At 41.1% G+C, this 25817-nt stretch overlaps 1 protein-coding gene across 1 annotated transcript in view; it reads right to left on the bottom strand.

Annotated features, from left to right (window-relative positions):
- Positions 1 to 24193, bottom strand: part of LOC147222268 (copine-9-like) — a 120571-nt gene extending 96378 nt beyond the window's left edge. The window contains exons 1-2 of the mRNA XM_086167745.1: positions 23973 to 24193; positions 13178 to 13218 (exon numbers count right to left, since the gene is read on the bottom strand). Coding sequence (XP_086023871.1) covers positions 13178 to 13218; positions 23973 to 24049 — 118 coding nt within the window. The 5' untranslated portion in view covers positions 24050 to 24193. The remainder of the gene's footprint in view (positions 1 to 13177; positions 13219 to 23972) is intronic.
- Between the last annotated feature and the right edge of the window lie 1624 nt (positions 24194 to 25817).

Raw genomic sequence — 25817 nt, 5'->3', positions numbered from 1 at the left:
CTCTTCCTCCTGTGAGCTTCTGTCTGCTCTGGACTGAGAAGCGGCGAGAGCACTAAGCATTTTTGTCATGTTCGTCCGGAAAGACGTTTTTTAGGCCACGTGAGACTGACAGCTTCATGGAAACATCTCTGGTGGAAACGTTACCCTCTGTCTTCGTGTTATAAGCTTTTTAGAAACACCCTTGTCCGATCGATCTCATATTCGACTCGCAAATCGCCGGCTTCCTCGGGAGGAGCAGAAACCAACACTGTTCAGACACGAGATTCTCCGATTTTTGGTCTAAAGCTGCATTCAGACGCTCATATTCAGGCGGTAAACAGAACTGGAAGACATGGTTGTGGCAATTGAAATGGATTTTAAATATCGTGTTCTGTATGAATGTGTATATTTACATATATATGTGTGTATATATGTGTGTATATATGTGTGTGTATATATATATATATATATATATGTATACATATATATACTAGAGGACGAGAGGGTGACATGAGAGATTTATGGACCGAGTGAAAGAGGACATGGGGTTATTTGGTATGAGAGGAGAGGAGGCAGAGGAGAGGGTTGGATGGAGGTAGATGATTTGCCATGGCAACCCCTGAGGGGAAAGGAGAAGGCAAAGAAGATATATCATACATATACTACATGTCATAATTTATATTTTACCTAAATTTGATTATTGCCTGCACTGATTGCTGTATTTTTTTGCCTAAATCATACCGACATGGTCGTCATTCCTGGCCAACAGATGTTCTTCTTCTCCACTCAACCCTCATGGCTGAGAAACTCCCATCGCGTTTCGATTCATTTGGTCTAACTTTCCAAAATGAATATCACCCCATCACACCCACGAGATCTCCACATGTATCTCCTCCTTCTTTTCACGAGTGCGGGAAGTACAAGATTTGAGGCAGCAGACATGCAGAGTCACCTCAGATATGAGTTTGACCAACGCATCAGATTCTAATCTTATCCGGCAGCGTCTGAAAAATTAGCCTGTTGCGGGTGGCGTTACTGGGAGTTCTTCCATCGACAGATTTGAGGCTCTCCCTGTGGAAACAAAAGGGTCCCTTAACAACGGGACAGGGATTTATTGAGAATCATCCTGCCTGGATGTCTGAGTAACCATCTATAGGGTGCTTAAATATTCTGGCAAAACTCTATTGATCCTCAACTAAACAATTTAACCTGGGTGATATGAGCCGTGTGTTCTTTGTTTCCAAATAGTTTCACAAGTAAATTCAATTCAATGACTTCTGACACAATGTCAGGAGCTCTTTGCTTGGTCCCATGGCGACGGCACTCAAAGGAGTTTCCAACTACGCCCCATCTTCTGTTTAAAGCTACCCATACATTGGAAGACTGAAAAGATTTGGAAAAGACTTGTGGAAATCTATCATCTCACACCTGCTCACGTCTAAAGACAAATTTTTAGTCGCAGCCTCGACTCAGACTGATATTTTACAAAGACTGTGAATCTCACAGGCAACTACATTCTTTCAGCATTTATTTTGCACCATGCAATGTTTTCACTGGGTATTTGCAGAGCCTCTGCTGTTTCAGTCCGTCACGTTTCCTTCTCCACTCGGTCGTGACACGTCGGAGAGTTGACATCATCCAACCCGGGCTGTTCTGCCCACAGCTCCATCGACCGCTCCTCTTTCTGGACGCTACGTACTGATCAGGACATCCTCTGCTGTTTCCGCTCATCAGTACCACAAACAAATATCACCTCTGCCACCAACACCACTCTCTTCATTTTTTTGTCTATCAGGTTTCCTGTTTCTGCCTTTGTTAGAACTCATCTATTGGTTGTTGATTGTGCTGAAAGACCTGCGATAATATCAAACAGGTTTGATACTGTGGAAAGCCCAGGACTGGGGAAAGACCAGTCTAAAACAGCTCAGGTAACCACCTTATACTTAACAATGGAGATGAGATGGTAAAGTGCTGCCACTCCGGTAAAAAAATATAAATAAAGTAAAATTTCCTTCCTTTCAGTTCTTAGTCTACAACTGTGAAAATCATCAGGTGTATGAATTCTCTCCACACTTTTCCATCCCTTTCCACCTCTCGGCCTGCGATTGCACCCCTTCTCTCTCGTTCATCTCCTCCTCAGTGGGACAGGGGAGCAGCCAGACAGGCCAGACCGCAATGACAGCCGGCTTCCTTTCCTAGCAAGCAACAGTACAGGACGAGAGCTGGAAGGAAAGCAGGTCAAACTAAATTAATAAAAACCGAAACAATGAAAGAGGCAGTGGGGGAGTCTGGGGAGGGTGACTAAATGGCTCCATTCGGGGAGGGAAGCATTTATGTGCCCAGACCAGGCTGTCAGGAGACTGCGTGCGTGTGTGTGCATGTGTGTGTGTGTGTGTTGTGTGTGTGTGTGTGTTCCTGCTCTACTTGAAGAAGTTCCCTAAAACATTTAGACAGCAAAGGGTGTGTCTGTCGGCGCCTGAGAAACCAGGCGGGTGAAAACCATGAAAGCTTTTCGGTATATTACAATCCAACCCAAACAACAACCTGACAACACACCACACACACACACACACACACACACACACACACACACACACACACACACACACACACACACACACACACACACACACTCAGAGCACACCGAGTTGACAGGAATTGATTCGATTCGATTTAAACCCAAAGGACAGAACTTCGAAGCGCCGACCTGAGAGGAATCAAGTAAAACTGATTTCCTGAAAATCTGGTAAAAACAGGGGGTCCTCAAGTTACATTGGAGAGCTGCTCCTATGGACCGTTATAAGACGATTTTCGATGCAATTTGGACCTACCATAGCCTGGGTTACTCACCCTAAAGTCTAAAGTCATACATCTATATCTAGAAACAGAACTACGGCATTGGAAAATGAAAGGGAGAACATAAGTATAGAGCAGAAAAATGACAGAAAAGGTAGTGGAATAACAAAACAATCCCTAAAGTGACAATGCATGGGCAATTTTCATGATAATGGCTTTCCTTTTCTTCAACATGCTTCGATTGGAAGAGTCCACCTTACATTTTGGGGCCATATTGAAGGCTAAAAACTTGATCCATCCATCCACTGTCTGCCACTTATCCTGCACTCAGGGTTGCGCGAGCCTAGACAGGCTGTCATCGGCCAAGAGGCGGGGGTTTTTTTCCAGTTAACTATGTGAGGAAACCTGAGGAAACCCGCTCAGACACAGAGAGAACATTGAAACGCCCCACAGAAATGTCCCTTTGTTGGAATCGAACCAGGTACCATCATGCTAACCACTGCGCCATCATGCCGCCCAGCTAAAGAGTCACCCAAAAAAAAAAATGTAAAGAAATAACCAGAACCCAAAGAGCATATGCTTGGATGCAGTCGTGGGAGATCCCTCTGTAGACTAAGCCAATGGCAGCATAATTAGAGGCTAGCCTGAAAATAAGCTTTATCCAAAAATAAAGGTTTTAAGCTGATTCTTAAACAAAGAACACATTGGAAGGTGGTTCCACAGAGCAGGATCTTGGTGACCGAAAGCTCTGATAGAACATTCCAAAGGTTCACCGTGCGCCTTTCTTTCCAATTCGGTCGCTGGCATGTGGGCTCAGCCACAAAAGTTTCAAGATCAAGTAACATCGGCCACGTCTTAATATTCAAAGCAAGTTTTACAATCGCTGAAGACCCGCCTGTTCACTGGCTCCCTGGAATAACTGGGCTTTGTTCGGCCCACGCCACAAATCCAATGATCTTCTGTTGTAATGAGTTATTGATGAAAATGGGAAACCAATGACAGAGGGGGGCTTGGTCTAGATCACTTCTGCTGTCTGAGGGGAGATGGATGGAGCCGCTCTTCAAATTTCTAAGAAACTGTGATACAAAACCCGTTTCACGCGACTTCATGGAAAAAATGACATCGCAGATATTGAGGAACGTGCGTTCGGATTGGCTGCATGGCAACTATTTGCACAGGGTTGGGTTATGTTTGTCCAAACAGCAATCATAGACAAAGCTAACAATGACTGCACAATATTAGGTATTGAATACTAATGCAAACTTCCTGCTGCTCGATGATACACACATACCGTGTACGATTGACTTGATCGTTCAATAAAGCCATGTTGATATAATCGTTCACCTCACTCTACCGGCAGTCTAATGTTTGAACGGCAACATAACTAACTAACTCCCAACCCACATGACATTGACATTAATTGAAATTCACTTTAGAAAGTACACACTCGCGAGGAAACATTCCAACCAATATTTGTCGAGGTGGTAGCCATTTTCTGAAATGGAAATTCATGCAGCGTAAAATGATACGCAATTTAAAAGGTGATATCAAACTATTACTGTTTTTTAATTTTTTTTTTAATCTATTATTATTTTTCTATTATTTCTATTATTATTTTTATTCTTGCAGGTTTACTGCTGAATTTCTTGTTAATTAGCATCGATTTGTTGATTCTCTTTCTGTTTTTTTGTTGGTTTTTTTGAGGGGTATAGTGATATTAATCCAGGGTTTTTTTTTAAATCATCACAAATCTGAATATTCTGGGTATTAGAGGATCAGCTGGCCAAGAAACGCTTAAGGAGTCGCATAGTAACGTTTTGTCTTGGGTTTTTCCATCTCTGCTCCAAACAGTTCCATGCACAGTTTTGTTTTATCAAATTAAATGTGCTGAACAGAACAACAGTTTTTTTTCAATCTGACATGGATTAAGGAGCGATTTATTACTCCACTGTCCACCGATTCATCTATATCTGACCTCTTGAAACCCAATCAGCCTGTCAATCAGAGGAGGATCAATTCAGAATATCTACTGCGGCCAGCACTGTGCGGCAACTGGGCCGGTCAGTCATCGGCAGCCGTCGATGCCGCGTGACATTATCGACCCCTCTAACCAGGGAGATGAAATAATTCAGGGTCAATCTTCCCCCGGTGCCACCGGCTGCTAGGAAAAGGTTTTGAAGTTCAGTTCCCCCTCTGACACGATCATTACCTCCATCGCCACCCTCACCTCCACCCGCGCTCGGAACAAAGTGCGATCGGTGGGACCCCCAGGGCTGCCGACCGTCTGCTAGAGACTCATGCTGTTGAGTTCCTTTCTAACTTCTCCACTTTTTTTTATTCCTAATCCCCTATTGTCATTTTGCAGATGACTATTTGATATATAGTGCAATAAAGCTTCACCTCAAAGTCTTTCATTTCATTGAATCCATTAATGAGCGTCATCACGATTTTTTAAATCCTCCCGTCTGCCTGCCTGTCACACGGTGCACTCGCAAGATTTAATCCCATAAACCTTTGCATTATCAGCTGACGTTTACCTCAAATGCTTTTTCACCGGAGAATATTATAACAGAAAAAAACTGAATTAAATAGAAGTATTTTATTTATGTAGCATCTATTTTATTTTACATAATTTCAAAGAATACAATTGATTTGGGGGATTTATATATTTTTTTGCGCCCTTATAAGAAACAGGATGAGATCCAATTTTTGTCAATTTCTTGAGATTTTAAGGAAATTTTATATTTTATTTTATTTTTTTCCAGTTTTTTAATACTCTTTTGAATACAGGTTTTTAATAACACATTTCAGGGATTTCTAGATAATTCTTATGGCGACGTTTGTTGTAAATTGTTGAAAAAAAATTCAGCTGATGCATCGGGCATCATTACATTTTTCATTTTTGTCCGCGGATCACCTTGTAACCTCCGATCTTTGTCTTGTGACACCACCCCTTGGGAAACCTGAGTTTGTTTTGAATTTTTTTCGGAGTTGTATCTCTTTCATACTCCTTCACCCAGAAACTGTTTGAAAGCGGTGACTCAGTCCCACGTGTCACCGATTTTCTAGCATTCAGAACATTTTTTTTTTGGCATCGCAATTTCAAACACGTCTGTGTTTTAAGTGTGTCACGTAGTCATTGCCAGCACTCAGCTCCTCGACATCAGGGGGCGGCTGATGTCAAATCACTTTCTTTACATACCCTTGTCATTTCACTTTTTCATGATGTACAGCAAAACGAATCAAGGGTTAGCAAAAAAGTAAGTTCAAGGAGAATGTCTTTTCTTTTAGCGTCTGCATGAGCTTTGACGTGCAGATCTGAGGATAATTCATGGCTGCTACAGATCGCACTCAAAGACACATGAGCGCGCACACACCCACACGCTCACTCATTCTCTCTCACACACACACGCATGTGTTCACACACGACTGAAGACTCTAGAATTGGCCAGATTTGTAAAAGCCAGAGTGAATGTTTATATGTCTCAGTGTTACATGTGAGAATGAACCTCTTTTTGAGAGGGTGAATGATTTAATGTCTCTACATGACATGGGAATTACTCAATGGTTGCATGTTAGAACGAGTGAGAGGGTGAATGGTTGTGTAAGAATAAGAATAAGAATAAGAATAAGAATAAGAATAAGAATAAGAATAAGAATAAGAATAAGAATAGGAATAAGAATAAGAATAACTTTATTTATCCTGAAGGAAATTGTTGTGCCAGAGTTACAAGAAAAACATAACAATAATAAGTGATAGTAGAAAATTGTATAAACACTAAAAAAAAGGGAGAATAAGAAATACAAATAACCTATAAAGAGTCTTAAGTAACAAGTAAGGACTCGAAAGTGTCTTCAGGTCTTAAGTACTAAGTGAAAGATAAGGAGTGCACAAGAGTATGAAAAAATATTGTACATGAAGCTGTTGTGAAATTAAATATTGCAGTTTTGAATATATATACAGATAAATTATTACAATTTACAGTAAGTGGGTGAGATTTTTTTTTTTTTTTTTCAAGGTTTGGGATTTAGAGATTCCCTGCGGCTGAAGGGGGAGGAATTAAAAAGTCTGAGGTAGGAAAGACCTCCTGTGGCACTCAGGTGGTATCAGTCTACGGCTGAAAGAGCTCTGACAGGACGTTAGTGTGGCATGCAGGGGGTGATGAACATCTATGTCTGTATATGACGTATGAATTAGTGAAAGGTTGCATGTGCATATGACATATGAATGACAGATTGAATAACTGTTTGTCTTGATATGATGTATGAATGAGGAGGTGTCTCTATTATGATGTGTTAATGAAAAAACGGTTGGATGTCTCTATATGACAAATGAGTGAGAGGGTGAATGGTTCTGTCTCTATATGACGTGTGAATGTATCAATGGTTGCATGTCTATATGAAGTATAAATGAGAGAGTGAACAGCTCTTTCTCTCTATATGACGTCTGAATGAGGGGTTGAATGGTTCAATGTCTCTACATGGCGTATAAATGGATAAATGACAGAGTGAACAGTTCTGTCTCTGAGTGTGAAGGGTTGTGTCTATACAAGGCCCTGTGATCGACAGGCCGGACCCGAGGCCTCCCCGCACCACATTTTCTGGCAGTTCACCTTCTTCCTGTAGTTATCCCGATGCTGTGCCGTCTGTCGGTAAGCCGCAAACACACACACACACAAACACACTATCCCACCATCAAGATCAAGAAAACATGATTCATCACACCAGGCAAACTTTCTCTGTGCACGAGCACAGTGATCCAGCTCTGATGCCCTGCCTGGCCCGCAGCGATGCTGCCCCATGCACCACAAAACACAATATGTTGCTGCTCAGAATCACCCCATTTGGGGACACAATATTCATTGTTATAACCCCACCTGCTGACAAGATGGACTAGCAGATTATAACTAAATCTTAACTGCGACTGCTAGCAGCCATAATGTTACATGTACACACTAATATACAAACTCATGCATATACACACAAATATTTCTTTATCTTGGCACATTGATTTAATGCAGAGGACCCCTCCTAGGGGGGACGGGGAGGTTCAGCATATAGAAGAAAAAGAATTTTACAGTGGGTTCCCAGTTATTCATACACATAGAAAAGGCCGAGATGAACACAGGCTAGGAGATACTCTCAGAGAATATGCCGTCTTTTTCTCAGATGGGCTCACAATTAAGGCAGAACTCACCATTTCAAGGCTTCAGTCTGAAGCCAGGTTAGTCTGCCATGTCAGGTGATTGGGGGGGATCAGGTGACCTTATGGTAGGTCCCTGTGAGGGGATTTACAGTAAAAGTATAACAATAAATGTCAGAAAACAGCCTTGAATACAGCCAAAATCTGCTTTCACAGATGAAACCCAGGTGACAAAAGAACTTTCTTCAGAGGAAATGTCTGTGTGTGTGTGTGTGTGTGTGTGTGTGTGTGTGTGTGTGTGTGTGTGTGTGTGTGTGTGCGCGTTCATGATGCAACTGAAAGCAAAACAGAGATAGCGACTACAAAAGAAGGGGACTTACATAACAGACGGCAACAGAGGACAACAATGACGGTGAAAAACATCTTATGATGCAAGAAACTTCAAAACGTGGATGTTTTTAGACACTCAGCTTAGTTTATTACATTATAATGACCGGAATCATTTGAAAAATGCGTGGACTTATTACGTTTTACGGTTGTGATTTCTTTTCTCACAGCTCTGTTTAACAGCTGGTACATTTTTTGTTTGTTAGTTGTTTATCCAAGTCTACATTGGCCACTGAGCAGGTTTTGTACTCGGCCATGAGCGTCTCCTGCGGATTCTAGATGCAACCCCGCAGCTGCTGCACACGCGCCGCCCCGTGTAAACAAACTGTTTCACATCTGTCACGATCTCCTACGCTGTCAGCGAAGTTTAGTGTGTTTCTATAATAAATCACTCCCCCGTATTTCTGTATCTGACTGCATTTCTCTTTTCGATGCGCTCGCTGATTGTTTCCGCCGATATCCACTTAAACTCGTTTAGAACTCTGTTTATTCTTCTCTATTGAAAAACGTATTTTCCTTATCTGCATTTGCAAATGACAACATTAACAGAACAATTAAAAAAAACTCTCAAAGCACTTAAAAGGGTGATTTGATATTATTGTGTCATGTCAGCTAAGAGGCATGTAACTGTTAGCGTTACTGGTATTAGTAGTAAGAGATCCTGGTCTTCTCAACTCTCATACTGCATCTGTCTCTGTCACACTCTTGATTTCTAATAAATAAGCAAACAGCAAATGAGATCTTATTCCCATGACTGAGATCTCCCATGATTGATTGATTCCTTTTTTTGTTGTTTCATTTATACTAATTTATACTAATTTAATTTTACATCCATTTAACCAAACTGTGTAAATAGCACTAATAGCATTGGCAAGTTTGGAAAAAAAAGCCCTAAAATGAATAAACAAGGCTTTTCTTGTATAATAATGCCCTTTAGAGCTGTCAAACTGTACATACTGCTTTATAACTGTTCATATGCTCTTTTGAATGAGGGTGAATAAATTATCATTATGCTGTTTTAACAAATGACATTTCATGCTTTTCTGCTCAGTATCTTTACGTACCATGACAACCGTACGTCTTTTTTGCCAAGCGTGACGACACTAAAACTAAATGATAACCTGCTTTTTGTTCTCTGAAACGGCTGCCTCCTTCTCCAACCAGCGAAAAAGTGTCCTCCGAGTCAGGAGAAATTGCTCTAAGTCCATTTACGATGCTGAATGTCAAGCACAGTCATCATAAGTATCTGCAAAATTGTTTTTATTAGTGAGTTTCACTGAAGGTGCAAATCGTCGCATGCCCACATCTCCAGAGAGTATTCAAACAAAGGTGAAATTACAGGTTATCTGTACTTTACTTCCTTGTTGAAATCTTCTTGTCATGGCAACCGGACTCAAGATTCTTCACTTGAAGACATTTCACACCTCATCTGAGAGGCTTCTTCAGTTCTGATGACCTGTAGGGAGTTCTCAAATATAACTGCCGGAGTTGTGGATGGGTCTAGGTTATGGTGTTTTGTTATGTAAATGTCAGAGTTGATCGGCAGAAACTAGGTCTAAGGGGGTTGTTAATGGGGGTGTCGTTTGTTGGGGGAAAAAAGAGCAACTCTTGTTGCTGGATTGGAAGTTAAAAGGTAAAGCTAAACAAAGGAGAGAAACTTGTTGAATCCAGAAGGACGGTTGAAGCGTTCTCGTTGTCTGCTCGTCTCCTGGCTGTCTTTTCAAACTCCCTCCTCATCCGAGAGTCTTCTTCAGTTCTTATGACCTATGGGGAGCTGAAGGAAAAGGGCCGTTCTTTTGAAGTTAGCGATGAATGTATTCTGAGAAGACAGATGGTTTGAGAGAGAGGAGTCAAAGAAGCCATCTTTGTCAATAGAGGAAAAAATATCTCTGAACAAAGGAGGGGGGCCTCAGACACAACCTTTCACAAACATATCACATCATACTGGGATCAATAACAAGACGGATTTGCACACACGGACCAGGCCAATGTTCACCCTCCAAACAACCAGGAAAGATTCACCACCAGAACCCTCCCGGGAGCTATATGAGTCTCAGTTCAGGTGATCCAACAAGTTTCACTCCTTCGCCCCACAGGTCATCGGAACTGAAGAAGCCTCTCAGATGAGGCGGGAAATGTCTTCAAGTGCAGACATTTAAGTCCAGTTGCCACAACAAGATTTCGACAAGGATTTGAAGTACAGATAACCTGTAATTTCACCTACGTTTGAATACTGTCTGGAGATGTGGGCATGTGTTGATTTGCACCTTCAGTGAAACTCACGAATAAAAACAAATTTGCAGATACTTATGATGACTGCGCTTGACATTCAGCATCATAAATATACTAAGAGCAATTTTTGCCAGATTGGGAGGACACTTTTTTGCCAGTTGGAGAAGGAGGCAGCCGTTAAAGAGAACAAAAAGTATTTTGTGTTATTGTCATCACGCTCTGCAAAAAAGACATACCGTCATCAAACCACGTAAGGTACTGAGTGCAAAAGCATGAAATGTAATGTGTTAAGAGCATGATGATACTTTATTTATCCTCATCCTGTAGAGTATATGAACAGTTATTATGCCGTACACATAGTTTAACAGCTGTAAAGTGCATTATCATGTGAGAGAATCCCCACAGACATTTAGTGCATTTGTGGATGATTATTTATTTATTTATTATTTTAATCCCACATCATTGCATGCTTTCCATATTCAATAGTTGATAAGAGATGTTGTAAAGATGATCCCTTGGTGAATCTATCAGTGTTAATCACGGCACATTCATTAATTCATTCATTATCAGCTGCTTATGCTGCACTTTGGGTCGGGCTGGAGCCAACTGTCATTGGGCAAGAGGCGGGGTACGCCCTGGACCAGTCACCAGTCGATGACAACCATTTACCCTCCCATTCCCACATCTGGGAAATTTCAGGTCTCCAGTTGACCCTCTGCATGTTTTTGGAATGCGGTATGACCGAGGAACCCGGAAGAAACCTGAGCATATGCCAAGACTCCATACAGAAAGGGCCTCTGTCCAAATCTAACTGTGGAGCTTCTTGCAGTGAGGCGGAAGTGGTGACCACTGAGACATACAGTGACATAACAAAGACAAGAGGAGACCTGACAGCAGGGGGTGGATAAGACAATGTTGTGGTGGAGCCAAGGAAAGCTAATGGCGTTTAAGGTTTAGAAAAATGGACATGTATTTTCTTGTTTCTTGAAATATCTGATATTCAGTTCCTGACATTTCAAACTGTTTTGTGTGTTGGAGCAATTTTTATTACCCTCAAAAGCCTCAATGACTGAGACCACGACAGCACTTAAAAAAAGACAAATAGTTATATAAGCCAATGATTATACAGTAGAACCTCGGCTTATGAACATTCCTTATCATGAACAAATTGGCTTTCGAAGAGAGTATTCCCTCAAAGTATTCCCTCAAGTAACCCTAACAAGCCTCGTAGCATTTTTTGTGCTTTTTCAGTAAGTTAGCCCTCATTATGGCTCCCAAAAAAGTTAAAAGTGCTCGTGACAGTGGCGCTAAGAAGACTTAAAGAATTATAGTCGATCTGAAGAAGGAAATAATGCAGACTCTGTACAGGTCTGTGTGGTGAAGAGGGATTGAGCCAAAAGGCGAAGCTCTCAATTTACCGGTCGATCTACCGGTTCCCACACTCACCTATGGTCCCCAGGTATGGGTAGTGATCGAGAGTACAAGAATGTGGATACAAGCGGACGAAATGAGTGTCCTCCGCAGGGTGGCCGGACTCTCCCCTAAAAATAGGGTGAGACGTTCAGTCATTCAGGAGAAGCTCGGAGTAGAGTCGCTGCTCCTCCGCATACAGAGGAGCCACATGAGGTGGCTCGGGCATCTGGTCAGGATGCCTCCTGGACGCCTCCCAGGGGAGGTATTCCGGACATGTCCATCTGGGAGGAGACCGCGGGGAAGACCCAGGACACGTCGGAGAGACTATGTCTCCAGGCTGGACTGGGAACGCCTTGGGGTTCCCCCAGAGGAGCTGGACCATGTGGTGGGGGAGGAGGAGGTCTAGGCCTCACTGCTGCTGCCCCCGCGACCCAACTCTGGATCAGCGAGAGAAGATGGATGGATGGATGGATGGATGGATGGATGGATGGATGGATGGATGGATGGATGGATGGATGGATGGATGGATGGATGGATGGATGGATGGATGGATGGATTAATGAAAGCAGCTTGCTGGAGACAGCATTAGCCAGGGTCTCATTTAAGAGAAGGCTTTACTTTTGCTGTTTTAAAAACGCAGAGTACAAGGGTTGGCAAGATAAAGAACACCAGAAACACAGCATTAATCAAGGTTATCGTTCTGTCTGTATTTTTTTCACAATTGAACACATAAAAAAGTTGTAAAAGGAGTACGGTATGTTTGGGTTAAAAAACGTATCAATGGGATTTACATTGATTTTAATGGGAAAAATTGATTTGTTTTGTGAAGATTTCAGTACACTGAGGTTCCACTGTACAACAGAATTGAAATTGATTACCAATATACGGAGAGGTTGTCAATTAAAATAGATGTTTACTGTGGTTATTTGACTTAGATCTCAGTGAATGACTTTATAATTATCTACTATCCTGAGTGGACACGCAACAGATCAATGCGTGATGTAAAGAATGATCACTTATCCGATGCCGATGAAAGGAGACGCACAATGCGGGACTTCAAATCTGAAAATGCTCCGAGGGAGCCTCACTAATCCCTTATCGCCAAGGCCAGCCAAGCTAACAGGTTTGATTATCAATAATGTGCCGGTGGTGGCGCGTCGATGAGCGGGAAGGGAGCAAGGGAAATGGAAATTAGTATGGAGTTAGTGCGAGAATGGCTGCCATTACCTGGATCCGACTTGGAGAAGGTGTCCATGTCCAACAGGTTTCTGCAATGACATAAAGAGAATGTCAGAGATGTGGGAGACAATGGAAAGTTAGATGTCTTCTGATACCAGATACCAAATGTAGCCACAATCTGAGCATCACACCAACCGAGAGATATTTCCCATTCTTTGTGAACGTACAAAAAAGGAAATCCACAGAAAAATTGTGATAGAGTGGCCTCCCACTGTGCAAAGACTTCATGGATATCAGCTCAATGAACAAATGTCTGTCCGATATTAGAAATTCTTATTCAGCTGTATATGAAAATGTCACTCTGATATTTAACTTTAACTGTAAGCCTTAAAATTAGGTAAACAGATATATTTTTACTTTGTGATGGCATTTAAAAGGCACCGGAATTTCGATTTGTTGACGACAGCGCTTATAAACGGCAGTCGATGAAATGTCAGCCGTTATGGGCGGTCAATGTCAAGTAAACATGTGTGCCTCATTCCAAGAACGCAAATTTCAGTCATGCTCTCTGCATACGGCGGTCTGCTCTGACCGCTTGGGGACTTCAAGTGACTCGCTGTGGGAACTCTTCTCTAACAGGAAAAAGTTAATTTCCAATATTTTGCAGCATATCACAGCTTTGTTATTGGCCCTCTGCTGTTCTTGGCTCAGTAAGCGGTCTCTGATAAATCTGCCTGACCATTTAAAACTAGGCCGTGTAAGATAAATTTGCCAAATTTACTTTTCACTGCAGTCGTCCACAAATTAATTTGTTTTGGTGGCTACAGAAGAAGCTCCTGTTACTTATTAAATTATAAACGCGAGGTTACTAGAGTGGTTACTTATAAATGGATAGCCATGTGTAAGAACAATTTTGAGAAGTATGTGCGGTTCAGTTTCAGGGGTTAACTTAAGTAATAGTCTTACAAATAAAGGCAAAGTAAAAACATAAATTAGCTTCAATGAAAATATAAAAGACGCACTTTGAGTAAATATAAGGATGATAAGCAGCCGTTTACTGCAGGACTGCAATGCAAATTTCAAAAGACACAAATACTGTTGTGTTTGCTTGTTGGTGTTAGTTTTGTCATGTACAATATAATAACAAAATGTTGTTTTTGAAACTGCCTAAAATGTGAATAGTGAATTTGTGATATTGACTCTTGTTATGGGGTATGCATATATAAGTGTGTGCTTCTGCCTGCTCCATTCTGAGCATGTTAGGACAATGAAATGTACATATGAAAAAAGTGGAAATGTGAGTTTTGTAAATGGCGTGTTTGAAATAAAAAAAAAAAATCCAGAGATAAATTAATCAAATTAAATACGATCAATAAGTTTGCCTTTCCCGGAAAAGACGGCCAATCTGAGCATTTCTGAAGTTACATTAGCTGTTTGACCAATAAACAGATAAATAAATAAACCAAGTATATGACTCATTTTAAATATACATCTTGAAAAATGTGTAAAGGTCAGCGATGCTGAAAACGTTGTTTTCTTTCGACACCATAAAAAGTTGTTGGTTTTTTTTTTTTTTTAATTTCTTTTCGGTGCTACAGGCCGTGCCAGTCATTGATCATCATGCCAAAAATGGGTCACACAAACAAGAAAATGACTTCTGGTATGTTGCAGACAAAGTGAAGTGGAAATCAAAGGATACGGCTCTATGTCTGGGTGTTAATCCGGACCTGGCAGGACTCGGTTCATTGTTCACGTGGCGGCCGTTTCCTTTCAAGACAAGCCTTTTAAGACTTTAAGACTTCAGCTTTGCACCCGACAAGCCATTTCGTCATTCATTAAAGTGCATGAGTTGCCGAGTTTGTCTTTCCTCCAAGCAATTACTACAATCACAGAGAGCATCATTAGCATTCCCAAAATGCACAGTCACTTTGTGTTGAAGTGAAAACTATAACGTAAAAGGAGACACATGTTTCGTATTCATGCTGTTACTGTTGCAACTGAACAACTCAAAGTAACACAGAGCATCGTGAAACACAAGATTACAAGTTTACAACCAAATTACCCTCTCATAGTCCACCATGTTATTCTGTTATTAATGAAAACGGGTGTCGGGATTATTATAAGCCACCTAAAGAGTCTGAAATTACACCATTTTAATGCAGATTGACTCTTGTCCTCTGTTAAGACGTGATCACAAAAAGCCCTTTGCCGCGACATTGTGGATGAGGTGATGTATTTGCTCCATTCATTTCGGTGATTTAGCGCTAATCAAGCCTTTCAACAGCTCAAAAGATGTAAGACTTAATTTAAAGCTCAATTTGTAACAGGAATCAAATTTGAGCCTCAGAACCAAGGTCCCTTTGGATCACCTTTCACAAAGGACAAATGAAAGCTGGACACGTTACACGCTTATAGATCAAAATGAAATTATATTATACATTACTTATATCCAATGAATATAACATTGTCAAATTTATGTGTTCTCTAGTGTCCCAGTGGGATCAGGTGGGCGATAAGCCAGCCAGAGTCTGTCACCTTTGCATACAAAAATATCACTTTTATTCTAGGGGACAGAACTTGACGGTGTGTTCATAGTTTATTCCCTGGGCAGCTGGTGATGGAATTATAAAACGCATCCATTGGAATGATCAAGCAGCTTCTCCATTAGCATAGACATCAAGACTATGATTAATCATATAATCTCTAACATTGCAATGTAATTAGAAAACTCAGATGGCAATAAATTAAAAGTAAGCCATCCCTGCCTCCCTGCAATTACCAGACTCAGAATTGTGTAATATCTTGTCTCGACAGGCTTTCCGGCACCTGAGGTTGGGTATAAATAATAATACTTTTCCCTTTGGATTTATTAACCAGTACCAAAAAGCACTGCCCCAGTTTGAATATCAAAAAAATGTGATGAGTGCAAAAATGAAAACAACCGCCTTCAAATATGGTATGACATGTTTTTTCCTTTCATTACTGGGTGTGCGGCTATAGCTAATTGTTTTTAGCTTTAGTTGGCAAAAGCTAATGGTAGCCAGCTGTAGTTAGTTGCAGTTAGCATTAGTTAGTTGGGGCTTGTTGAAGCCAGCTGTAGTCAGCTACAGATGACTTTTGTTAATTGCGTCTGGCTGTAGCCAACTTTAGTTAGCTACAGATAACTTTAGTTAGTTGCAGCTAGATGTAGCCACCAGTAGTTAGCTATAGTTGACTTTGGTTAGTTGCGGCTAGGTGTAGCTAGCTACAGTCGCCTCGAGTTAGCTGTAGCCCACTGTCATTAGCAGTAGTCAGCTTTAGTTAGCATTGGCCAACAAAAGCCAGTTTCAGCCAGCTTTAGTTAGCCAAGGCATGCAGCAAATGACAGATGAACTATATTTCATTCTGACTCTGTACAATCACAAGTGCAATACAACACCTTCAAACGGTGACAAATAGTTTCTTCTGGAAAGTTTGACATTAAACAACCCCCTCCTCTTATTTGCCATCCAAAGTCATAACGTGTTTATTACTCACGCTGAGGCAGACTGGAAGTTTGGTTTGAACAAATTCTATTTTAGATCACAGCTCGGCCTGACATCGACTCTCTAGGGGCTCTGATACACATGTTGCCATGGAGATTATAAATGTGACGTGAGGCCAGGATTCAATTGGCACATCTTAAAATACCCAGAATAGTTTTCAAAGCGATAACCGTGACATTTATGGATTCAATAAGTTTGATTATTGAGAAAAATACATCAATGACCCGTGTGCTTGCAGTTGACAGGAAGTAGTTGCGCCATAGATGAAAAATTTCATTGGCAGTTCAGGTGATTGATCATTGCAATCGTGTTTGTGTGTGTTTGAATGGAGCATAATCTGTATTTCTGGCTCATGCTTCTTTTTTTCCTGCCCCTTCAAGCTTATGAATGTCCTATAAACATTATAGAAGCTGCTTCTCATAATGACATATTACTTACATTATTCTTCAATGGATCCATACTTCCACAGATCTGAGGAGCAAATATAGGTCATATTTGTGAAAATTTCACATCCAGATATAGATACACCTCCACGCTGGGGTTGCAATGGAGCTCTTTTGCACCACGCTCCGGGGGGCAACTGGTGGACAAACACTTCTAAAGAAAGCCAGACCAAAACCTCACATTCTGGAGAAAAACAAACTTAATTTGAATTTTTAGAAGTTTTAAATTAAGTGTCCAACAATTTCCATCTCAATCCCCCCCCATGTCAAACAGGGTTAATGGCAATCCGGAGCTGAAACCACTCATACCTGGTCCTTTCTATGATGATTTTATCACTTGTGTATTTAGATATGCTGTATATATTTTACTTGCCTAAAGACTACCCTAAACCCAGAGTGTAAATTAGCATCCTTGTATATTGTAATTTATGTTAATCTATTGATATAGCGCAGATCTAATCCAAAACAATGAGGGATTATGGGTAAGGCCCTGACCAGCGAAGACTGCTTCGCGTCTATGTTGTCCATGAACTCGGTTACAGGAGTTTCACGGGGATGTAAATAGGTTGCTTCTCATTCAGCCTTGATCTCAATAGACTTTTCAATGCAAGTCTTTTTCTTTGATGTTGTTATTTTTACTTATTTGTTGTGTAAGTTGCTTTGTTTCCTCACAGCAGCTATAGGCTAAAACACCCATTACCAGCCTCTGGGGCCCTGTATTTCTCCCGATGGAGGACAAAGGTCAACCAACTGCATTGGCCGGTCATCGGGAATGGTACGACCCAAAGCCTGTTTTGGAGAAAACCGCTCTGAAATCTTCATTTCCAATAGCACTATTCTAATTCCTTTTTTTATCACAGCATTGATCCGTCGATCCATTCACTTACCAATTCCCCAGCCAGCAATACAGTTTACAGCAATGCTAGAGATGATTCTTTTCATTTCTATCTCTTTATATGAGCTGCTACAATGTGTAGTTACAATGTCTCTACACGAAAGTTACTAATGTGTGAGCCTTACAGTCTTGCGCAAAGTCTGTAACTTCACACCGCGCTGCTAAAAATAGCACAGAAAATTGATTATGTTTTCTAAAAATGACTTATTAACCTGAATAAGCATTGATTTGGAACTTGATCTTGTAATAAAGAAAAAAAAAACAATAAAAGCTGGCAATAGCGGTGGAATTAGCAGATGATTAAAATTAAATATTCACCAATCTGGATGAAGCAAAAATAAAGACTCAACGGGAACTTTTGTTAAAACACATAGTATTTAAAAGTTTAAAAGCATTGCAATCCCTGAAAAAGGGAACAAGCTGAGGCTTGAACAGTGAGATCACTATAAAGTATAATAGTGAGACGCTATCTGATTCAGGTGACTAAGACTTTATATTTGGCCTTCAAAACACGATGGTGGAAGTTGGCTATCCAATCACTGGCCTCCCCTGCTGTGATTGACATTCTCCCACTGAGAGGTCCCGGCTCCCAACACTCACTGACCTCTTTGGCATTTCACTGTGAAAGCGCTGCCCATGTCGCTTTTCAACCACGAGACCACAGACGCAGAAGGCCCTCAGAACACTGACAACACCCCCCAGCATCCTGAAAGAAGGAGACCGTTGAACACGCAACACAGGTCATTTTCTAACCGGATGTTCTCTGTGTCCATTTATTCCAAGACGCCTGGCAGTTTCTTGTGAAATTCATATTTTGAATATTACTCGGGAAATCCATTTCTAGAGCCACACACAAATAAACAAATATCTGATCTGCCATTACAGATCCAACCCTATGTGTACCTACTGTTATCAACACAAAGAGATACATTGTTTCTGTAACTTTCTCTCTTTTGGGGGGACCTGAAAACATCCTGTGTTTACCATGTTATCCAAACTAAAGGAAGTCCTTGCAGAGAGCCAACAGTGTGGGTCCACAAGCTGGTCTTTCCAGCTTCACACACCACAGATGGGCCCATTGGGGTCATCAAGCTGGAGCCACTACACAACAATCACGTTTTTCTCCATAGATCCCTGTATACCAATACCTTGCCTTTGAGATGAAGCAGGAGTCAGGAATGCCTTCTTTCTGCCTCCTCCACTTCCCTCACCGCTTGGGTCCACCAGCAGGTTCGGGGGTTGCCACCCCGACCATCTTATGATGGTCACATTGATGTTTTGCTTTTTTCATCCTGAAAAACATCAGTGTTGGGGTGGTGAGAAGATCACCCCACCCCCTCCTCCTCCCACTTCCCAGCCCCTGGATCAGGTCTTCTCTGATCTGTGTCACGTGTCCAATTGCCCGGGAAGGTTGTACAAACATGACCCTGATAAGGAAGCTAAGTGTTCCACGCGGCAACTTCCACTGGTGGACCCAAGTGACGGTCCAGCTGTCCACCCACCCCGATGGATTTTGGAGCCCACCTTTGGTCATTGGAAAATCACGTCTTTCCTGTCTTTCTTTGTCACTTCCAAACACAATGATCTTTAAAACAGTGCCTTTTTTTAAAAACAATTCCGAGAAGGTACAGGTTATGTTTAGGAAATGCTGAGCGGTTCTGGATATTCGACAATTATGATGATCCCCACCCTCTGGGACTTCTCGTATCTATGTGTAAATCAGCTGAAGTGATGGAGAGCACCTCTCCTCCGAACAGCAGCGTGGCTGCAGACTCCAGGACACCTGCAGCGTTGTGGCAGGTCTGAGACGCCAATTATCTCCAACGATATAAGACGGATGATAAACGTTTTTTTCACACGCAAACGACACCTGACTGCCTGTCAAACACACAAACGCGAACACAAAGCTGAGACTAACAAGTCCTTCGAGATAATGTCCCCAGCCCATCTCTTAATTTCCTTTTACAGTTAAATATTTTCTGGGTACAGCAAAAAATATCCTCCATTATGGTCATGGGTTCGAAATACCTGCATTTTAATCACTGGAAAGGAAAAAAAAATCAACATAAAAGTGTGATTTATTTAGCTTTGAAGCCATTTCAGCTACTTCCTATGACTTCACTGAGGTCAATAAGAGGATCTTTTGCATGTTTTGATACCACATGGTGAAAAATAATATGTGCAAACAATTAGACTCCCCCATGCAAAGACTGCTTTAAAACTGAAAATTTCATAAGTGTACTATTACTGCCTTATAGCAGGTTGTTGCAGATCATATGGATCATAATCATACACTGTCCACGTCCAGAGGGCGTAATGAACAACCAAAAGGGTGGGCTGAAGGATTCCAGTATTATGGAGAGAGAAGTTTTTATCAACACAGAAACATTTATCTACAATATTGTTATATGATTGAGTGTGTGTGGGGGGGGGGGGGTGAACAAAAGCATGGAGTGTCACTTTAAAAAAGTCAAACGCTCCTTTACATAAGTGTGTGTGTGTCTGTAGTGTGTGTGTGTTTTAAGAAGCCAGAGCAGACATCTGAAAACTTTAAATATTTAAATTAATGAATTTTATCCCTGCGTTGTATTTATATATCTACCTTGATATATACCTATCAATACCTACATGTATATCTCTATCATTTATATGGTATTTATCTTTATTGTTCTTTTTTATCTCTATTGTTCTTTTGTCTCTCAAAATGGTCTGTTTTTCAGATTTTCTCCCAATTTTCAAGCTAATTTTTGAATCTTTTTTCATATTCCATAACCATTTTGCCATGTGATCCGAACTCTGCAGCGGAAGACAGTCGCACATTTCAGAATCCGAATCAGAAAAAACTTTATTTGTCCCCGAGGGGCAATTGGGGGGAACATGGCCTTGCAGCATCAAAGTGTGAACATCAGTAAATGTATGGGTGATTATATATAATATAGGTTTAATAAGTGACTGTACAGAATTGTGCAAATTGTACCATTGGTATGAGATTGCAAAGTAAGCTGGGCTCTGCATTTATGTAATACATATATAATGAGTGGGCATCACACTCAGTGGGGGGCGGGGGATCGGCATGGCGACGGGGGGTTTGCAGGGTTGCTGGGAATTAAGGAGTTGGACGGCTGTGGGGACAAAGGTTGCCCTTCTTTGGGTTTTGCAGGAGTCTGCGACCAGACTGGAGGCCGGCTTTAAGATGTGGGACTGGTCTTGGAGGATCTTTTTGGCTGTTTTAAAGATTTGACGTTAGCCGTTTTTATTTGGAAAGAAAGAATCTACCAACAAAACTCGAACAATATTGTTATTGTTTTTCAACATGTTTCTTTCGATTGGGAAAAAAAAAGAAAGAGAGAGAGAATAAATTGGGTCCGCGGTTTCTCTCTCTCCTTGGAGTGACCTTCTGCTCGTCTTCTTCAAGCTCAATATTTTCCCCAAATTAGCTCAGAAGTCTGACCTTCAGGCGTTAAAGGTTTCCCCCGTCTCCCCGCGATACTTCATCATTGTGTATTATTTTTTCCAGCTCATCTCTTTCATCGCCCAGAAAATAAAAAAAATGTCTGCTAAAATCAGCGTGTGTCTAAATCAGCTGTAAACACAGGCACATTCGCCGGGATACGGAGCCCCTGATCCGCTGATCTCGGATTCTGACCGAGACCCCATTCTGCCAACCCTCCTCCACTGCCGCCACCCCTCACCCACCCCTTTGGCCGTGTTAGAAGACACGGTGGACAAATCGTGGAGGCTCGGGGAAAAAAACGCGGTCAGGCGCAGGAGCAGCAGACACACTCCTGGGAATCAGCCCACCATCGTTTCCTCCCACGACCAAAAAACACACCGACCAGACGCGTGGAGGAGTGGGTGGATGGTTGTATGTTGCGAGATGACGTGTGAATGAGAGAATGATTGTCTCCATATCACATGTGAATGAGTGGGTGAATGGTTTTATATCATTATGTGATGTGTGAATGAGTGAATGAATGGTTGTCCATATATGATGTGAAATGCATGAGTGAACAGTTGTCACTATGTATGACGTGAATGAACGTTTGTCTCTATCATTTCTGAATGAAAGTAAATGGTTGCATGTCTATATGACATGTGAAAAAGCGAATTCATTGTTGTCTGTATATAACGTGTGAATGAGAGAATGTTTGTGTGTCTCATGGATGACAGAGTGAATTATTTCTGTATGAGTTGTAAAAGAGTGATTTAATGTTGTATGTCTCTATTTAACGTGTGAATGAGTGAATGAATGATTGTCTCTATATGACGCGTGAATAAGGGAGTGAATGTTTTGTTTGTCAACTGCCTTCATTGTCCGGAAGTTATAAATAAAACTTCCAGACTTTTATTTATTTATTTTCTATTTTTCACTTCTTGCCAAACAATCGACTTGACCTCTTTAAAGACATGCACGTTTAAAAACGACGGGACCTTAACAGCTGGCATGTGATACTTTCAAAGAAATAAAAACAAATAAACTACTGACCATTAGTGAACTGTTTCCAATGACACAAAATGAAATTGCCTAATTGAAAATTACTTTTCGATTACAAAAAAAAAGCTATATCCTCCGATTGGCTGAAATTATGTACCGCTTAACTATGTTAGTAGGTCAAACTTTTTATTACCATTTAGTACTATTTCAGTACTTCAAATGTAGTTTGTAATAACTCGGCTGAGGAGCTTCACACAGGCGTTTATAACGCAGTTATTGGCAGCTCCAAACGGCTCACTGAACCCCACTGGTGGCCGTGGACAGACGTGCAAGTAAAGTATGATTTATTTATTTTTTCCACTGAACATTTAATATTTGATTCATGTAGCATTTATCGCCAGATAGGATATGGGAATGGGATCCTGGCTGAATGAGTTTGTGTTTATGATTACCAAATATGATTTACTGAAATAATCATCTTTTTATTTTCCACAAACCCCAATCAGTTTCCATCTCGTGTCCCTAGTCAATAATCGGGTCTCGTATTTCTAGCTATTTTCACATCCATAGAAGAAGCACCGTCCAGCCAGGAAGCTCATCACATACACACACACACACACACACACACACACACACGCACACATAAAATTATAACAGGTAATAAAACAAGAAAAAGATTGAAAATAATTAATTTGAAATTGATTTTAAGATGCTTGTGGGGAAAAGCAATCTGAAAACAGATATGGCCTAATTATAAATAATAATAATTATAATAATGTGATTATTTTAGTATACATTTCAAAAGGGTCTGAAAAAGCTATATATATTATGAAAGACATGACATTTTATTAGTCTTACCAGAAGTGGTGGTGTTGCTATTTATAGTGCTCAAAAGTATTAGTATTGGATAGAAATAGCATTAAAAGTGACCGAAACGTTTTAATGTTAGAATAAAAGATGGACTTATAATTGAGAAAATTATGCAAAACATAATAATAATAACAATAAAATGATTATCATGATGGCGGTGGTATAATAATGATGATAATAATAAAAATTATCTATTGATGATGCTGATATAATAATGATAATACTAATAATAAAAATATAATGATGATGGTTGTGGTAGTGATGGGGATAAAATAATGTTGATGATAATGATGATGATGATAATAGAAATAATAATAATAAAGATGAGAATAATAATGATGAATAATGATAGTACTAAGATGGATGGTGATGAAGATGTTGATCATAATTACAAGAAGAAGAAAAATTATGAAAATTGCCAATCATCACACACACACACACACACACATACGTGCGTGCACGCACACGCACGTTCTCTGGGAGGCAAAAAGAGTTACTCCGCGCAGCATCACCAACACCATCATCACCATCATCTTCATCATCAGCAGCAGCAGCACCGGCCGGGATACACACTCACACACACACACACATAAGTTTAACGGTGCACCGGAGGAGACTCACACCCGGGTGGGGTGTCGGTATCCCGGCCAGGAGTCGCGCACACCGGGCGGCTCACCTGCAGGACACGGTGACCTCGATCTTCGTGGCGGGAACGGCGGAGTTGAGCGGGTCGAAGTCTCCGATGGTCGCCATGGTTTCCACTTCCGCCACGCACTTCTCGCTGGTGCGCAAAAGTTGGCACGGCGGTCTCGACGGGCGGCGGTTCCGTCCACACCCGCGGGCGGGAGGAGGCGCGCCCGGTCCGGGACGGGGTGGAGGGAGCGGGAGGGGGGGGTCGGAGGCGCTGCGGCTGCCGGTGGCGGTGGCGGTGCTGCCGGTGGTGACCGTGGATGGAGCGCGGCGGAGGGCGGGGAGGCGTCATACCTGGGGAGGGGGAGCTCCATCCACCGAGAGAGGGAGAGAGAGAGAGAGAGAGGGAGAGAGGGGGGTCGTGCAGTTTCCTAATCCGTCGCTAGGGGGCGCTAGAGACCCACACCTGCGTGTCTGGGGTCACCGTGGGTCGTGGAGGTCCATCACCTCCCCACGTTGTCAAGGACGACTGGGTGGTAACACACACTTTCTTACAGAATTGGACACAAAACGCACATCTGGGTCAACCTGTGTTATTAAAGTGTTAGGACAGCAGTTGGGAACCATATAGCCAAATACAGGACTGTCTCTGAAAATTAGAATATTGTGATAAAGTTCTTTATCTTCTGTGATGCAATTAAAAAAAACAAAAATGTCTGGATTCATTACAAATAAACTGAAATATTGCAAGCCTTTTATTATTTTAACATAGCTGATTATGGCTTACAGCTTAAGAAAACTCTAAAATCCCATCTCAAAATATTAGAATATCAAGAAAAAGTCATTTTTGTTTTTTTTTTTAAATTGCATTACAGAAGATAAAGAACTTTATCACAATATTATAATTTTCTGAGACAGCCCTGTATGGCTCTTCCGGTAACGGCATATGGCTCCCAGACAATTTTGAGTTAAAAAAAAAAAAAACAGTTTGGAACTGATTTTAAAATACTCGTGATATTTCTTCAAAATACTATCATTTTAAAGTACACAGTAATTAGATTAGAAGATAAATTTCACGGGTCACACGTCAGTCGGGTTGGGAACCAATGGCTTCAGAGCATGTCCGGGTCATTGTAAAGGTGAAGAAATCAATTTTATCAAATAGCCAACTAGTTTATCCTTGTAACAGAAATTATGGTGAAAAGGAAAAAAAGACGATGATTGCCGTTCATTCCGGGCTGCGTGGACAGAGGAATTAGCATTTGGATCTGCGGTATGTCTAATATACAGTGATAGAATTGATGAAACGGTCAAATATAAAGCTACACCTCGAACAAATCCATGCAGCACCAGAAGTCGCATGAAAAGTAATACATATTTAATTTATTATACATTAAAAATACTGTATGGCTCTCAATGAAATATTCGTCTTTCATGGCTCTCCCAGTCAAAAAGGTTCCCGACCCTTGTGTTAGGACAACCTCACGTGGGTGACAGAGCTGTAATAAACAACCACGAGCGACTTGCAAAAGTAGTTCAGCAGGTGCCGTATGAATTAAGTGTGCAGCATGATAAGTAAATGATAAAATCAGAATTCGCAATGTGGTGATCCCATTGATTGATTCAACTAAACATTTTCTAAATTGCCCGCTCATTCTTTTCTTTAAGTAAGACTTGGGAGTAATTGTAATTAACTTGCTTGTGTAATAAGTCAGCTGAAAAATAAAAGAAAATAACAAATTGCTGGGATGTAATGCGTGACGTTTCAGGTAAATGGGTCAGAGAGCTCATCAGACAACGAATCAGATAAAGATCCTTGTGCCGAACATACAGTATAATTAATGTCACAGTAATAAATGCCTCTTTATAAATTATAAACACAGCCTGAAAG

The sequence above is a fragment of the Fistularia commersonii genome, chromosome 21, assembly GCF_037954325.1.
Source record: "Fistularia commersonii isolate RoL2024-O1a breed Wild chromosome 21, RoL_Fcom_v1.0, whole genome shotgun sequence".
NCBI lineage: Eukaryota > Metazoa > Chordata > Actinopteri > Syngnathiformes > Fistulariidae > Fistularia > Fistularia commersonii.
This window is presented reverse-complemented; position numbering and strand designations above follow the sequence as displayed.